This window comes from Crocodylus siamensis, chromosome 1, assembly GCF_052110815.1.
Source record: "Crocodylus siamensis isolate JL-2025a chromosome 1, ASM5211081v1, whole genome shotgun sequence".
Taxonomy (NCBI): domain Eukaryota; kingdom Metazoa; phylum Chordata; order Crocodylia; family Crocodylidae; genus Crocodylus; species Crocodylus siamensis.
In genome coordinates this window covers 303,236,470-303,254,781 of record NC_143395.1, presented here as the reverse complement: position 1 = coordinate 303,254,781, position 18,312 = coordinate 303,236,470, and the positions used below count along the sequence as shown (strand labels likewise).

At 44.0% G+C, this 18,312-nt stretch overlaps 1 protein-coding gene across 1 annotated transcript in view; it reads right to left on the bottom strand.

The window, feature by feature from the left end:
• LIMS1 (LIM zinc finger domain containing 1) overlaps positions 1-15,840 on the bottom strand; it is a 132,998-nt gene extending 117,158 nt beyond the window's left edge. The window contains exon 1 of the mRNA XM_090021330.1: positions 15,689-15,840. Coding sequence (XP_089877456.1) covers positions 15,689-15,729 — 41 coding nt within the window. The 5' untranslated portion in view covers positions 15,730-15,840. The remainder of the gene's footprint in view (positions 1-15,688) is intronic.
• Positions 15,841-18,312: the final 2,472 nt, after the last annotated feature.

Sequence of the window (18,312 nt, the reverse complement as noted above, 5' to 3'; positions counted from 1 at the left end):
GACTCATGAAGAGAAAGGGAGTGCTCAACTTTCAAAAGCAAAACTTTCAAAACAATGAAAAACTGAATGCAGTGGATGTTATTCTACTGACTTTTGTGAGGTTATACACCAAGGGTAAACTTGGTCCTGTACATTTGTTTCTTTTTTGTTAAATGAAACTGCATGGTTTACAACAGAAGCATATCTTCAGACTTCCAATGAAAAGGAAGTCAGTTGTAATTTTACAGTAATGTTCTCAGTTCTTTAGCACATGTTAAAAATAAAGATTTCTTTGACACAATTCCATGAGTGCTTCTGTTAAGATACAGTGTGGCAAAAAGGATGTCATGTGGCACCAAAATGCATAATTCAGGATTTTTCTCGGAAAGGCAGTTCTTTTGCAAATTACAGCCAGTACTTCAAGGACTGTTTTATACAAATACGATCAAGCCACCCTTTTTTCCAAGTCCACTGTAAGTCATTAACTATAAGAGATCAAAGAGACTTTCCAGAAAGTCAGGATATAATCAAAACATTTAATGGAAAATAGGTTCTATGTCTTAAGTATAACTTAAAATACATTAAAGTTGGAGTCACGAGTGGAAAAGTTGTTTTGAAGACTGAAGACTTTTCATGACACATGAAATTAGGTTGGCTTTCATGTCAGCAACTCATAATCAATTTTTAACAGGAGGCACCTAAACATGCCTAACATTTAGGCACCCAGGTCTCAGAACAGGATCTACTACCCTGAGTTAGATACCTAAGTTCTTATAAAGTGCAAAGGGAGACTGTGTCTCAAAATCACAAAAGTTGAGTGAAAACCTCCGTTTTAGCCAACTGGAAATTCTAAAGGCGGGGTGTGTATTGGCACCCATGTCAGATCAAGCTATGCGGCCACTGCAGCTGTGCTTTTTACAGAGCTCAGTGTTGCCATGGTATATCATACATCGTCTAAGGACACTGACCGAATCATACCCCACAGGCATAAGAATGCCTCATCTGACAGTCCCATTTGTACTTCAGCTCAAGACAGGCACCAAGTTGTTGAAACCCTGCAAACATGGTGCCAATTCTTAACAAGCTCAGATGCAAAACTTTAGGAGTTGAGGCAAACTAGTGAAAGGTCTTAGATGCCCAAGGAGTCAGGCTGAGGGCAGGAGGTTTTGAGGGTTATATACTTGGACATAGGTACTTTTCTGTGGGCTTGGGCTTAGCCCCTATTTAACTCATTCAAATAGAGTATACTTCCCTACATCATACATTATGAACTATGAGGTGCTCAGGTATTACTTGTTATGCAAATGGTGAAAGTACCTAAAGTCAGGTGGTACCCCTACCTAAAGTAGTACAGATGCTCTCTTCTCAACAATAGTGGCTGTAATAACTGAAGGCTGCCCCTCTGTAAAACTTTTCTGTTTTACTCACCAGCAATTTTGAACTATTATTTCCTGTTCCAGTCAATAGTTGTTTCTACATTCACTGATCTCACACAATTTGCAATGGATCTATGCTGAGTCATCATGGAAAAAGGGTTTTAATCTATCCTGTCCCCTCCCCTCCATTAAAAAAAAACAAAACACAAAACGTAGCTCAACAGAGGACCACAAGGAACTTTTTCTTTTATGTCTAGGTCTCACGATCCTAATGTGACCCCAGTGGGAGGACAGAGACTGAGTGTACAAAGTTCAAAGCTGCTGTATCGTTCGACACTCATTTAAAAAAAAAAAAACACCAAAGAAAAGCCAGTGGAAGATCAGGCTCAGTTAGTTTCAAGAACAGGTGTCATTATTATAATTGTTTTTTTAAAGAAATGCAGAAGTCATCTGAAGCGTCTCCTTTTACCATTTTCTTTAAAAATAAAAGTATTCTGATCTTCTTTTTAAACTGAAGGCAATTATCCTAAAAAATTGCTTAGATACCCTGCATTTGTAAATCAACAGAGCCCTCTATTTAAAACAAAAACTTATTTAAAATATGTATTTGTTCTTTGTATACATCCTGATGTTTTCCTGTGGTTTTCAAATAGTAATCTCTTTCTCTCTACAGGCATGGAACTATGGGAAAGTTTGCATATCTCCTGAAGTATACAAGCACTCTCGGCTCAGCCCTCCAATAGCAAAACATCTCCTCTCTGAAACAAACATCTCCAAATATTTCTTCATACATAAAGATCTAACTAAGACATGGCAAGCCAAAAGAATGTTCTCATTTCCTGAAGTGGGCTAACAAAGGAAAGAAATATGAATGACATAACAAAGGTTTTAGAAGCCAGCCTTTTTTTTAAGCAATACCACCTTAAAAGTACCCTATTCAATTTATTGTTAGCATAATTAGAGGAATACCATTCTCTTGTAAAAACAAATAAATGGTAGATTTGCATTTATATAAACACTTTGAAGAAGTCTGAATTCAATAACATTTCCAGAAACATTTCATAGCAGAAAATGAAATACATTAGAGTTGGAATGAAGTATATTAGAGTCCCCACCACGTTCCACTCCTGTTTTTCCTATGATGTTTAAAAGCACCACAGAAATTTCACATTAAAAACACTCACTTGAAAGGTTACCGCACTTGGGCTACAAATAAGCTTACTGCAAACCCTTATTAAAAATGCCCCTTGTTAAAATGCTTTTGTTTCCAAAGTACAGCACTTGCAAAAACAAACAAACAGGAAAGCACAGTACAGCACAGGTGCATTTTAGGAGAACATAATTATCCATCATCTGTTTGGTCTTTGTGCATTCAAGTTAGCCACAATGTGAAAGCACACTTTCTAAGTACCACACTCCCTTCTCCAGGGCCCCACAAACTACCTGTTTGTTCCATGTATTTCCACTTAAAAAAAAGATTAAAACTTACAACTTGAGTCGGTCAGGTTTCAAACCTAAGCATGCAGCAATTTGTAAAAATTCGCTTACAACCGCTTTGTAAGTGGTGGTTACTTTGCAAATTCAATTCTGACCCAAATCTTTCCTTACAGCACACGTAATCATCAGCTCTGTTGCATTCAGTTCACTGCTATACATGACCCTGCCACAGCTATCTACATCCAGCAGCTCTTTAAAAAGTTCATGCCAGCAAATTAATTCTGCCACATTCTCAATCATAACAATTCCAGTACACCCATTCCTACCATTTATCAATGCATAATTTTTACCCCACTCTCAGACTGGGCTTGAGGCTGCAGTCATCTTATACTAGTTATGATTACCACAGCAGATCTGATTTCTCTTCCGTGTCTGTAGTTTTATTCCCTCCTAAAACTATGACAGTGGTATCCATAACTAAGTAGCCTTCTGAAAGTATGACTTAGAACAAAAGCATCCCAGAAAAAGCAATGTTATAAAGAACAAACCAGTCTATAAATATTCCTGTCTCTCCATAACACTGACTATTGCCTAGAACTGGGGAAAGACCCAAGTCTTTTGAACTCCTCCAGAGATTGTTCATGCGTGTCTGTGTGGGCACACATGCATGTGTGCATGTGATCTCTCCCCCACTCACTGAGAAAAGCTTTTAACTATTAGTGTGCTTGTACCTTCTTACTTCCCAGGACTGGTCTAACAGTCACGTTGCTTCAGCCTGGGACCCACATGTGTACCACTGTTCTGTAATCGCTTTCCAAATGTTGGCTGGCAGGCTGCTTATCTATGGTTATTGAGCTCTCTGTTTGTTTATTCCACCACTAAAACAATACACTCATACAGGGAGGTCATATAAAACAATACATATCGTTCATGTCATGATTACAGGTTTTAAGTGTTCTCCTATTAGCATGTAGTAACACCCTACCTATCTCAGATGATAGCATCATCACCTGTGGTCAAGACACTTACTACTCCTTTTGGCAGCAGCATCTGAAACTCCTTTGTCTTTAGAGGTTTGGGAAAGAGGCTTATGTGCAGCACCTAAATATTTTCAGCTGTGAGGTAAATAGTAGCTAAAAATGAACTTAAAGTGCAACATTTTAAATAAAATAAAAAACAACCTACTTGCTACAGATCTAACCAGGGTCCACCATCCAACCTCATTTTATGTAGATGGTCTGTGTTGTTTTAAAAAAACAAATCAGCAGTCATGAAAAACCAGGACCAAAGACAAATTTCAGCCAGAGTCTAAATTCAAAAGCTACTTATTAAAAATGTATGTAGAGAAGCCAATCTATCTACATAAAAAATTAAAAGAACATAAACCTTCACCCTCTGGGATGACTTTGGACCAAAAAATCAGGAACACATACCACGATTTCAGCCAATTTTAGCACACAGCCCTAATGATGGAGCCAATATGAAGCATCCCGTAATACTCAAATACACACCATTTGAATTATCTTAATGGGACACAAATTTCTGTTTTGAGATTGCAGATAAGAGGTTCACTTGGTTCCTAAATACCTCAGACTGAGGACAAGAGCCTGTTTGATGGCAGAGTATCTCACAAAGATTCTCCAGGTGATGAGATAAATGAATGAACGATCACACATAATGGACTACAGCAGGGACCTCAGTGGGTTAACTTGCAGCCCCCCCCAGCACTGGCACTGCTCTTCCCATTACCCTTCTGCTACTGCCACTGCCACTGGAGTTTGAGCTCCCAATTTCTTCAAACTTCCACTTCCTGCCCTGACCTGGGCCCCTGAGGATGAAGTGTGGTGGGTGCCCCATGGGGCCAAGGAGGTCCATGGCCAGGGGGCTGCCTGCTGTATGATATGGTTGGACTATGCAGCGTGTCACAGTACAGCAGGGGGCCCACTAGATTCAGCATGCTGGCATGATGCAGCGGGAGACAGGGGACACTTGGTCACAGCAGTGCCAGGTTGGGGGAGGAGGACAGTCTGCGGAACATGCGAGACAGTCTTCCGCTCCCGGCCACTCAGAAGTTGAACAGCTCTGGACTGCAGAGTTCAATAAAGCCAGCTGGACAAAATACAGCATTTTATCTGTCTTCAGACATAGTTTTTCCAACCAATTAAAAACTAAACAAAGTTAAAAAAAGAACAGAAAACTTTAGGAACAGAATTAATTAGAGGATCATTTTGCCAAAGGTTTACAGAAAACCTATTATGGCAATGAAAACCACAAGGAAACTACAAATAGTAGAAACAGTGTTGCCACCTTTTGTGATTTGCTTAGGCAGCTCATAATATCTGTTGATTTTCTTATAGTTCAAGTTGCTGTAATCAATGGGCTGCCTGAGAGTCTCAGCTTTCTTTAAAGAGAAAAAAAGGTTTCTAGTCATTCCAGTTGTTCAGACATGACTAAAAACATGAAACAAGTACATCTGAAAGGTTATAAACCAGAAGAAAAATGAAAAGAAAAATCTCGTGGCTTTTAAACCAAAATTCCATGATTTCTTAGGCTCAGAATCACAAATATTTTATGTTTGGGGATTAGCAATACTGGGAATAAAACAACTCTCTCATACTGCTATCCTTTTGATGTTCTTGCCTAAAAGTAAAAAAATTAGATTTAAAAATGGTGGAAACTTTTAAAGGAGAGTGAAGTTATTTTATATTTCTATATCACTAAGTCTAGGAACACAAAAAAATACCTACATCAGAAGAGATCAATGATTCAGCTAATGAACTGGTGTCTGAGCTGCCGAGGAAAGTGCAAGAAGCCCCATGATCCTGAGGTATAATACTGTACTTATCAACACAAACAGGTTAGAACTTTCAATTCTTCCTAACAGCATTTGTTGTGATAGAAAGGCCTTCCGTACATACCCCTTCCTCTGTCACTAAAGCTGCTTTTATCTCACTTCATACACCTTGGTTTTTTTTTAATATTAACAACATTTAACATAAGCCACAACGGAAATAGAATAAAGCAGATCACATTACAGAGGGTGACAAGTCTAAACATCGGAATCTAAATCAGAAAAAATTAAACATTTCTAACATGACACACTCAGCGTGAAACCACAATTGCAAGGGGTAAAAAGCTTGTCCTAAGTGCTCTGATAATAAATATTTATTGCAACTTGAAGGGATGTGTTAACTATGCAAGCTCTGATCAATATAATATGTGCTATTAACTGATTATCTGTAAAAAGCATGCAGAGCCAGTTCTAAAAAAATAATATGTAGGTGCAGCATGATAACACTGCCTCATTCACAACAGCCCTCTAGAATACATTCAACAGCCAATGATAATAAAAGGTCCCAAGAGTTTGCAGTTTACTATCCCCTCTCTAAGATTAAGAATTAAAAAAAGCAATGCACTGTGCTGACTTTTTCTAATAAAGTAAAATGGGCTGGATACTGGCCTTGCTTTCTCTGTTCAACATTTTACTTGCGTGTTTGTCTGTAAAACATTATGACAAAAAAAGGCTTTTTTTTTAAAAGGCTTATAAATGCAAATCACAGCAAGCATCCTCACTGACTCCTAGAAGAAACTCCTACTTTCCAACAACAGCAGACCACAATGACTTTTTTTTCTATTTATGCCAACAGTAACACACTTGTCAAAATGCTGAGAAAAATCACTGGTTGCTACTATCTACACAAATGTACTTTAGATGTAGAGTTGAGAAACAAGCGTAGACTTCTATGGCTATTAGATCTGAAACAAAGTGCAAGCATGTGGGAAAAAAAACAAACTAACAACTCCCCCGCCCCATTTTGATTGTTACCAATACATACCCAAAATGGCCATTGTGAGCCTACATGAAAGTCATTATGCAGGACTGCCGCAGGACAAACAGCACCGCTGTCTCCCAATATATACTCCCTCTTTGTCTCGGGACATCACCCATTTCCCAAGACTGAACCAAACTATTTTTTTCACATTGAAACTGGGCTCTGGATTGCATTGGCCTACTTATTATCCACCATTACCTACGCAGACCTTGACATGTCCAGATACTGCAGTTCCATGCCCTCCAGGGCTGTGACAGTGATAATCAGTGACTAAACTGCTTCCATAAAGCAAAGTACCATTAATTTAAAAACAGCAGCATTTCAGAGAAAACATACTTACATACAAAAGACATACATAACAAAAAAGTAAAATAGCCTGTCTACTTGCTTATCGGGTACCTAAATATCTTTAGCTTGGAGAACCTAGAAGTGGGGCTGAGAAGAATACTTGTTTTCCTGCCTTTTCTCTCAAAAAGTTTTGATTTACAAAAAATCAAAGAAAGAAAATGTTTCATCAGTAAGTTCCTGACCAGCTCTGCCTGCAAAACATGTTTTCTACAGACTCTTCTATACATCCTTCCTTTGTATCAGCCTCACCGCCACTCTCTGGCCAGTTCTTGGCAACATTTCCCCAGCCATTTTTTGCAGAACTCAATACACTTCTTAACTCTTCATAGTGCTTTGATCTGCTATCTACCAGTTCTGATATAAAAAAAAACTTACAGGGAACAAGACTGGCAGTGAATAGCCTGTCAAGTGTATGCCCAGAAGTTCTTGCCTCAGAAGCCAGTTATTGTTTCTTTGCTCATTCTTTTCAGAACCTCTTACTAAGTTAGATCAATACATTTGTATGAGAGTTTGTAAGCAGCCTTCAGAGTTATATAGCAGCTTCAACTCACAGACCCAGTCACTTAAAATATTCACAGCGCTCTATTTTCTTATTCATAGATTAATACATAGCAGTTCTGACAGCAACATGGATAGGAATGACAGAAAGACATTTTCTCAAAATGTTTTGTAACAGCATATGGTGTCTTCTTTTTTTATATATATATATATATATATATATATATATATAAAAAAATCTATTTTTTAAGACGTGGAGAAGGCACAAGCAAGGGGACTGGGCAACTCAAGCATTAAACAGTCACTTCAGGATTACTACTAGTTGATACTCAAAACCTTGTACTGCCAAAGTCTCTCACTCAGCCACACAAGAGATTCATCCCAGGGAGAAGAAAGCATTGCTGTTTGAGCCTCTGAAGAACTATTAAAGTTGCAGTTAGCGTCCCACATGTGAGCTCTGCCAGCAGAAGCTGCCAAAGGGACATCCTGAGTCAGCACATCCCACTGGCCTCTGCCTGACCAGCACCGCTTTTTGGACAGTGCCAGCCACCCATGTCTTCCCAGGGGGACACACTATGTTTGTCTTGCACTGCAGAAACTTCCGCCCAGCTGACCTTCAGGCTGCCAAGAATGATGTGGGCTTCTATAAGAGTTTTTCCTCCAGTTCATTTACACAGATGTCTGCAAGTGGGGACTCAGAGCTGACTTTGTCCCAAAATTAATTACTGTGCAATGAGTATATGATAATTTGTTTCGGGGCTGCCCAACTTCCAAGTGACCAGGGGCCATGTGCTGCATAGGCCACATGCCATGCTGCACAGTGCATCCTCCACATCACAGGGCAGGCACCCCACTCCCTGCACCATGCCAGCACTCCCACATCATGCAGGGTCCCCAGGTCCCCTTTAACTGTCATCTCCTTTGGCCATGCAAGCTGTACCATACCCACTCCCCCTGCAGGGGCAGGTGGGAGGTGGCTGCTGGAGGAAGCAGGTGGAGCCTGGAGACTCCAGGCACAGCAGCCACAGTTGGAACTGTGGGGTGCATGAGGAGCATGTGGACTGGGGGCACAGGGGCTCAGGGCTCCTTGGAGGCTGAATGCAACCTGCAGGCTGCCAGTTGGACAGCCCTGACCTGGTTCACGTCTCAGTGAACATGTAGAACAACAAAGCTGGTTCAAGTATTGGCAGCCTCAGCAGAAGACTTAACTGGTCTACCTCCTGAAACAGTACAGTCTCCCCACCATTGCCGAGACAGGACAGACAGTAAGACAGTACAGTGTGCACTGGTGTTGTCTTCACTGCATGGGCAAAGAAAAAGCCTCGTTGTCAAACAAGGCTCCGTGGCTCACCAAAAGCATCCAGGAATGTCTCCTTTCTAAAAAGGAGGCTTACACCCAATGGAAAGAAGGGGTCATCACCAGGGAGGACTATTCTGTAGTTGCTCAGGGATGTAGAGGGGTAGTTAGGAAGGCCAAGGCAGAGATGGAACTGGGACTAGCTTCCCAGATTAAGGACAATAAGAAGTCCTTTTTTAAATACATAGGGGTAAAAAGAAGGTCCGGGGTAATGTGGGGCCCTTGCAGGACGCGTTGGGAAACTTGGTCGTCACACCAGACGGCAAAGCTAACATGTTTAATGATTTCTTTGCCTCCATCTTCCTACATAGGGACCAAAACAGGCACCTCCCTGCTGGGCCCCCCTCGGGCCCTGGGGGAGGCACACCTGGGCCATGGGTTAGCGAGGATTTAGTTAGGGAGCTTCTGGAGGGCTTGGACGTATTCAGGTCAGCCGGCCCGGATGATCTCCACCCTAGAGTTCTACAGGAACTGGCCGAGGTCATTGCAAGTCCCCGGCACGGCTTTATGAGCACTCGTGGTGCTCTGGTGAGGTACCGGAGGACTGGAAGAGGGCCAACGTGGTCCCCATCTTCAAAAAAGGCAGGAAGGAGGACCCGGAAAACTATAGGCCGGTTAGTCTTACCTCGATCCTAGGCAAGCTGTTCAAGAAAATTATGCTGGCACACATCCAGGAGGGGCCAGCAGGGAACTGTATGCTTAGGGGCAACCAACACAGGTTCCATCAGTGGCAGGTCCTGTCAGACCAACCTGGTGGCCTTTTACGATCAGATCACCAGATCATTAGATGCAGGGATAGCAGTGGATATAATTTTCCTGGACTTCCGGAAGGCTTTTGACACTGTCTCTCACCCCATTCTCATTAAGAAACTGGGGGGCTGTGGTGTATACACCCACACAGTCAGATGGGTCGCCAACTGGCTGGAGGGCCGCACCCAGAGGGTGGTAGTAGATGGGTCCTTCTCAACCTGGAAGGACGTGGGCAGTGGGGTCCCCCAGGGCTCGGTCCTCGGGCCCGCACTATTCAACATCTTCATCAGTGATTTGGACGAGAGGGTAAAAAGCACCCTGTTCAAATTTGCTGATGACACTAAGATGTGGGGGGACATGGGCACACTGGAAGGATGCAACGGCTACAATCAGACCTAGACAGGTTACAAGGGTGGGCAGACGAGGTGCAAGGTGATGCACCTCGGGAGGAACAACCAGCACCATACCTACAGGTTAGGGAACTCCCCTCTTGTCAGCATGGAGGCGGAAAAGGATCTGGGGGTCATCACTGACTCCAAGATGAACATGGGCCGGCAGTGTGGAGAGACAATTAGGAAGGCCAACCGCACCTTGGCATGCATCCACTCGAGCAGGTCCAAGGAGGTGATCCTCCCCTTCTATGCGGCACTGGTCAGGCCGCAGCTGGAGTACTGCGTCCAGTTCTGGGCGCCACACTTCAAGAAGGATGTCAACAGCATGGAGAGGGTCCAGAGGAGGGCCACTCGTATGATCAGGGGACAACAGGGCAGGCCCTATGAGGAGAGGCTACAGGACCTGAACCTGTTCAGCCTCCAAAAGAGAAGGCTGAGGGGGGATCTTGTGGCCTGTTATAAACTAGTCAGAGGGGACCAGCAGGCATTGGGGGAGTCACTGTTCCCCCGAGCACCGCCAGGAGTGACCAGGAATAACAGTCACAAGCTGGCAGAGGGTAGGTTTAGGTTAGATATCAGGAGGCGCTACTTCACAGTCAGGGTGGCTGGGGTCTGGAACCAGCTTCCAAGAGAAGTGGTGCAGGCTCCTACCCTGGGGGTCTTTAAGAGGAGGTTAGATGAACATCTTGCTGGGGTCATTTGACCCCAGTATACTTTCCTGCCATGGCAGGGGGTCGGACTAGATGATCTGCTCAGGTCCCTTCCGACCCTAGAAACTATGAAAATCAGACTGGCCATCTTGAAAAACATGAAAAAAAATCATTGCTCAGAACTGTCTCATAATCCATTAAATTGTTGCTGGGTGTTCCAGCGTAAACAAAAGTGACACTTGTGAAGTAGAATAACAAAACAAAATTGACGTCTCCCTTTTCTTAGAGAAAAAAGCCAGATATCTGAGGAACCAGTAGTTGGAAAGGGAAGGGAAGAAGAGCTTTAGACTATTTAAAAGATCTTTTAAAAACATTCAGCCTCCATTAAATTCCTTCAGATTTTAGGCCTTGCAATTATATATCACATTAACTATTTTTGTCTATTACAAAAAGACTGTGACATAATAATGTATCAATTTCAAAATTATTTCATTACAAATTTGGAATATTTAATTAAAAAGCCTCTTAAAATAGGCAAAACTTGAAAACCCTAGGCAATGACTGAAACAACCTTTTATCCTTTTTCATAATCCATCACTGTTAACTTCTCAGAATGCAAATGTTCATCTATTTGCAAAATATATACAGGAAATAGGCCCATTACATGAATCAGACCACGTGGTGGTTTAATTAAATTAGTGCCTTATTAAAACAGAAAGCTCTGTTGGATAGAGATACCTTATAAACAATATTGAACACATTCCTGTGTCTAAGAGAAAACCCAAAGTTTTCCTTGACATTTATTGTTTGACAAGCAGTCATGCTTGTTTTTATGTGCCACTAAATTCATCACACAAGAATAGAAAACTTATCTTATTAATCTAGCTATTTTAGATCATCATTTTCAAGTTGACCAGCCTGATCTTGTTTAAAACTGGTGCTTTTTCTTTGCCACAAACATAGGGATAACACCAACGTACATGTCATCAGTGTCAGACGGTCATGTCTCAACAATGATGTGGATCAGGGTGATGGTATCTGGCCTGTGGAGCCACATCATCCAGCCCCTGGGACTCCCCATGAGTTTTTAAATTTGACAGGTGTGAGACCACTGGTAGCATTACCAAGTGTCATGGGAATTAACCCTACCACCCAATTTCCAGACAAATGACACGACCCTGTGCACCAGATCAGGCTCATTAATGGGCCCTTGTGCCACTCATTCAGCCCACAGACCAACCCTATGCGCCAGCCCTATGCTACTCATTCAGCCCCTGATGTGGATGATTATACTTCTAAATATTACAGTACAAAGAAGCTGCCTGGTTAAATAGAAAATCTATTTGAAGAGGAAACTTTAGCAAAAGCAGGAAAAGAAGTGCAAGAAGATATACAAATGCTTAAAATACCACATTTTACATCTACAGTACTCGAATGATAAGTAGTTCTTCTGTGCTTTCCTTTCAAACATTTAACAGATTTCTTTTAACAAAAGTAAATTTTGTCCTCTCAATTTTTACTTTGGGCCTCACCATGTTTGTCTTCTGGAATGGGAAGATTAAGTTCATGAAGATGTCTTACAAGAAGTAGAAACATTTCAAATTGCTCACATGTTTAAATACAGTATTTTTATGGCATCTGTTTACTCCAAGCTAGCATTTAAATACTTCCAAGGAACTTCTGGGAAAATATAATGGCTTGAAAAAAATCTCTATACGAAAAGGTTTAACAGTAAGTAACATATGAAACATGCAGCCCTATTTATCATCTCTTCCTTCCCAATGAGCAGAGTGGACAAGAATGTAGTATATCTGAGTCAGGGAGCGCAGAAGAAATAAATGCTACTTTCTTGGCTTCGATCCTTTCATTCAAGCCAGCTGGAACTGTCATACTGGACTTGGCCGTCATTACACTGGAGAGGATGGGATTTGGGGAAGTAACATGTTGCAGTGTCCAACCACCTTTCTTTCACCTCAATCCCCCAACTTCCCCTGCAATCTAAATGCTCTGAACACCAATCCTTACTTGGTTCCTTCCAGGAACTGCTCCTGACAAGACCATTTTTGCACACTTCCATGCTGTTTGGGAGTGTGACTAGGCTAGGAACCAGCACCCATGCAAACAGTATGCAAACACCAAAGCCTCAAGGCTTGGCTACAGCAGAGGAGGCTTTTCTGTTGGCTTAGCTCAGGGGCGGGCAATTATTTTGGGTAGAGGGCCGCATACTGAGTTTTGGCAAGCTATTGAGGGCCACATGACAGGCAACCAGGGGCAGATAAATATTAATTTTCTAAATTTTTAGGGGCCCTACAGGCCAGATAGAATGGGCTGGCAGGCCACATTTTGCCCACCCCTGGATTAGCTACTCCATCTTCCCCAACCACAGAAGCCAAGCTGGCAACCCCACCCCCCGGTAGTAGAGCTGTATCCAGCAGAGAGGGAGGCAGGGTCTACTGACAAACATACATTGTCTGGCTGACACTGGAACTAGAAATGCAGCAAACATGCAACCAGAGGCTACACACTCCAGTCAGCATAACTTGCCAGTTGCTAATCAGTCTGCTCACTGATTCACATTGTGTAGCTCCAATGTTGTTTTACAGGGACGTTGCTCTCAGGACTTACAGATTAGAAAGAGGGAGTTCATCTGACTGTTTATATGGGGGCAGAGCAGGATGGTGCCTTGTGAACTCATGAATTCAGAAAGGTGTAAGCTTTTCTAGGCTGTAGCACCACCCACTTTCTGCATGGCATGAGCCACCCATGTCTGACCACACGTTTGTCTTACACTGCAGAAACTTCCTCCCAGTTGACCTTCAGGCTGCCAAGAATTGTGTGGGCTCCTACAACAGCTTTTCCTCCAGTTCATTGACACAGATTTCAGCAATTGTGGACTCAACACCCTGTGTGAATCACTGGACTAGAGGTTTTCCACTTTTAGTATGTGTGAGAAATAAAATAAAACCCATCTAAATAAAACAGGCATATCTGCAGGCATTTCCGTATCTCCATTTCCTCACCAATCTTGACCATTTCTTTGGTTTGGGCCAGAGTTCCCTGAAGCACTATCTCCCCCTCCTGTACAGGCCTTGAACTCCAAATCACAGAGCAGGTCTCTCCTGCTGAACCAGTTTTCCTTCTTCCTCAGCTGATCTCCAAATTAAAGCAGACCTCTCTTTTTTCTCCTGTCCAACTTCCTCTGTCAGGATCCTTCTGGAGTTCCCAACTCTCCCAGGCTCTTTGGCCTTGAAATGCCAGCCCCAGCATAACCACTCAGACTCTGTTCTGTTTCAGGGGACATTTCACTGCTCCCAATTTGTCTGCTTCCTGCGGGCACGTTTATCTGGACTACTTTCCGTCACCTTAGGAGCCCAGACAACTTACAGCTGATTCCACAAACATAGACATTTAAACATATGGCAACTTGGCAACCGCAACCAGAATACCTGGACAATATAACAGCCTATGAAAGCTCCTTCATCTCTGAACTGATTAGACTTTAAGGTACCACCCTGCCCTGCCTATTGCCTGACTTGCAGCACCAGCTGATGGAGAAAGGGGCAGAAAGGACCAGAGCCCAAAGGCATGCCCTGGAGAGGTGTGCCCAGAGACCCTGCCAGCAACACCATCCTGCCCCCACTCCACCCCACAGAGGGGAGGAACAAACAGAGTAGCAGGGCCTGGCATCCCCACCTCTGCTGGGTGCTGTCTGCCACAACCCCACACCTACACTGGGCTGAGACACCCCAGATCATGCACATGCATACACACACACACACACACATGCAAACCCAAGCAAGTGTTCACAGGCTCACAAAAATGTATGCACCCAAGCACAAGTGCTCACACAAGCGCGCGCACACACTCCCATGCTCAGACAAAGATACACCCCCTGCTCGCACAAGCAGATGCTCAAATGAGCACCCATAAGCCTGCACACATGGACGGACAATGCACAGGTGAACATATGCATGCTCCCATGCTCATACAAGGACACAAATGCACGCATGCTCACACATCAGCGCACACACACGCACTCACATGCACACATTTCCGCACACACATGCACACACAAGGTCACACATGCATGTGTGCATGCACAAGCACACATGCATATGCAAGCAGGTGCTCACAGGCTCACAAAAAACATGCATAAAAGCACACACTCACATGCTCATGCAAGTACACTCCTAAGCACGGGCATACACTCCCATGTTCAGACAAGGGCGCAACCCCCAATCACAAGCACACGCTCAAACAAGCACACACAGCCGCACACACACGCACACTCCCATGCTAACACAAGGACATGTACTCGCATGCCAGCACACCCGGCCAAACACAGTCACATGCCCACACTCCCACACACACAGACGCATGCACAGGCTCACACGTGCAGGCACAAGTACACATGCGCACACAAGCAGATGTTCACAGGCTCACAAAAACATACGCATATGTTCACACAAGCACAGATGCACACAAACGTGTGCACACATGCACAGCACTCACAAAAGCACATGCTCCCGTGACCACATGCACAGCCCCACAAGCACATTCACACACTCCCATGCTCAGATAAGAATATGCGCTCCCCCTTACACAAGCACATGCTCACACACAGAGTCAATGCACAAGCACAGGCACACTCCCATGCTCTAGCTGGTCAAATAAAAAATACCACCTCTGTCGCAAGTCCTGATTGCTTTTGCCTCTAGACCACTAGGCTACAACCTGGACACCTGACACAAAAGGACACACGCGGGCTGACGTGCCAGCACGCACATAGCGACACACTCCCACGTACCCACTTCCACACACACGCCCACTCCCACACTGTTGCACGCATACACGCACACTCCCACGCACCCACTTTCACACCCTCCCACGTGCACACCCTCCCCCACGCTCGTGCGCGCGCGCTCCCCGCAAGGCAGGCCGGGCTCCCTCGCGCTTTCCCGCCCTCGCCGGCAGCGTCCGCAGCGCCCCCCGGGCCGCCCCCCCGGCCCTTCCCGCTGCCCCCCGCGGCGGGAGGCGGGTGCAGCCGGGCGGCCGCGCTGTGCTTTACCTGTTGGTCATTCCCCCCGCGGCCGCCGCCAGCCCCAGCATCGCCGCCGCCGCCAGCTCTGCCCGGCTCCTCCCCCGGGCCGGCCCGCGTGGCGCGGGAGGAGCCTGGAAGGAGCTGGAGACGGGCGGCACCGCCCTCGCCTCCAGCCCGGCCGCCGAGCGGGACGCGGGCTCGCGCCCCCTGCGGGCCGCCCTTCCTTGGCCCGGTCCCCTCAGCGAGAGGGGCTGGAGCCCAGTCTCAGGAGGAGCGAGCGGGCCACAGGGCTGCAGCTCTCAACCTTCCTTATAGCCGATCCCCGCTCAGGCCATGCCGGCTCGGACTTTTCACTTTTGCTGACTCCCGCAAAAAAAATTGGCACCGGAGTGGCTTTTCTCTAGCCAAGAGCTCAGAAAGACCACGGCAGGGCAGAGCATCTCTCAATGCGCCCCTCCGAAATCTGTTAGTGGATTCCTGTGAACCACAGTTCAGTGCCAAACACTGCCTGAAAGGAGCTCAAGTGAATGCCTCAGGGCACCATGCCCCCCTGGCTGAGAATCACTGGGCTAGAGGTTCACCCCCTTTCTAGCTTGCCACGACTGAACTGGAATAAAAAGAGAGGGCTGCTTTAACTTGGAGACCAACTGAGGGAGAAGGAACGGAGGAAGGAAAATGCATCTAAATAAACCAGGCCTATCCACAGGCATTTCCTCATCTCTGGATCCTCACCAATGTTTTGGGTCGGTCAGTTGGTTGTTGTAGGTGTGCTGCTCTAAGGAGGTAGGCAGGTTCTTTGGGTAGACGTGATGTCATTTATTAGACCAACTAAATAGTTGGAAAAATTGTTCTTTGCAAGCTTTCAGGCACAAACGCCCTTCTGGCAGAGAGAGCGAGCTCTGACAATTTGCAGCTGACTCCACAAACACAGCCATTTAAAAAGAATGGCAACTCTAACCTCAGCTAGAATACCTGAACTGTATAAGGACATGCTTCAAACTGTCCCAGGTCCTATCCCATGGAATTTACAATCTAAGGCCACAATCCTGAAATCACACTAAGTTTAGGGAGTTTTCATGGAGTCCTGCTGAAGTCAAAGCAGCCTGGATTCAAAAAAAATCTGAAATCTGATTGTTGAATAAGGGGCTAAACTGACCAGCAAAGGGCAGAGCAGAGAGAGATGGTTAAGAAACAGCAAGTTAATGTTACTCTTTAAAATCTAGACATGAAGCAACCCTGCACTCTAACGCCTCCAAATAAAATATGGAAGCTTTTTTCTGTTCTTTTTTTTAAAATTTATGGACATTGCTATCATCATCATAATATCAGTGCTTAAGGCATTGAGTGACTTGTCAAAGTCAGACAATTTGTAGCAAAACTTTACATAGAAGCCAGTTCTTTTAAATCTCAAACTTGTACCTTCAGTTCTAAAACTATCTTCCCTTCTATTTAAGAGGGACAGTTAACTCAGTCCAATTCCTCTTAAGGAAAAAACCTAAAATTTCTTTGACTGACATGTAGTATGCTGCACATAAAATCTCAGAAGTACTCAGTGTAAAGTTATGTCTTCATAATTTTAATCCATGTCATAGAGACTCTATTCTGACACTATTACTTTAAATGGATCCACATAGCAACTGAAATTGCTACATACATGCAGCTTGAGGACTACTGTTTCAAGGAAAAAAATAAATGAATGCCAATATATTCATTTCTGAAAATGTGACTACAGACCTTGATCCTACCAACTGTCCTGTGAGGTTGAACCCTTCTCACATGGGATAGCAGTCAATTTAATTCTGCAGATGGCTCCATGTAAAATGCTTCTGTGCTTGAATGCAGTGTGATATGGCAGCTATTAGCTTCAGTAGGAAAATGCTGCAAGGGAGTAAAACACTAACATATAACCAAAGTAAAAAAAAAAATGGAGATGAGAGAAAAGAAGGGAATAGGTAATAAGGTACCAATATTAGAACTATGTCATAGCTGGCTCCCTTGTGCACCACACCCAGAGATGCTGGAAGAGTACCTGGGAGCATGTTAGGATCCCAGCACAGAAAATGGTGGCAAGTTTGTAGTTATTTTATTTTTGCATCAGTTTCTTTTATGGAATTCACTTTCTAGAGATTTGTAAATCAAATCTGGCAGAAATAGTTCAGATCTTAGATAAATGTTTCTAGAGGATGGGGAATGAACCATACATATTCTGTTGTCAAAAAATATAGTCTCTGGGGACATGATTAGATCCTCCCTTTGAAATTTTCAAACCCAGCACCCCCTGGCCCTTACTTCAAACACAACACTGTGATGATGTCAGTATAACTATCTGTATCATCATAGCCCTAGACATGGATCTGGGCATACTTATGAGGAATTCAATATAACTGTTGTGAGCACAGACACTTACTAGAAGTTTGTCAAGTGCCATTGCCACTTCAGCAATATTGTGTGTTATGAGAGAGACTTCTAAAAATAATTTAATATTGGAAAAAACAAGTGGTTAGATTCTCTAGTCCTTCTCTTTCTGTCTCTTCCCTCTGGCAAAATTGTGAGTTCCTTCCTATTCACAGATCCTCCTTTTTGCAAATAGGGCAACATAAGCTCTGTAAGCAAAGAGAGGCTTCTGTCAGATCCCAGCAGCTGAAGGAAGA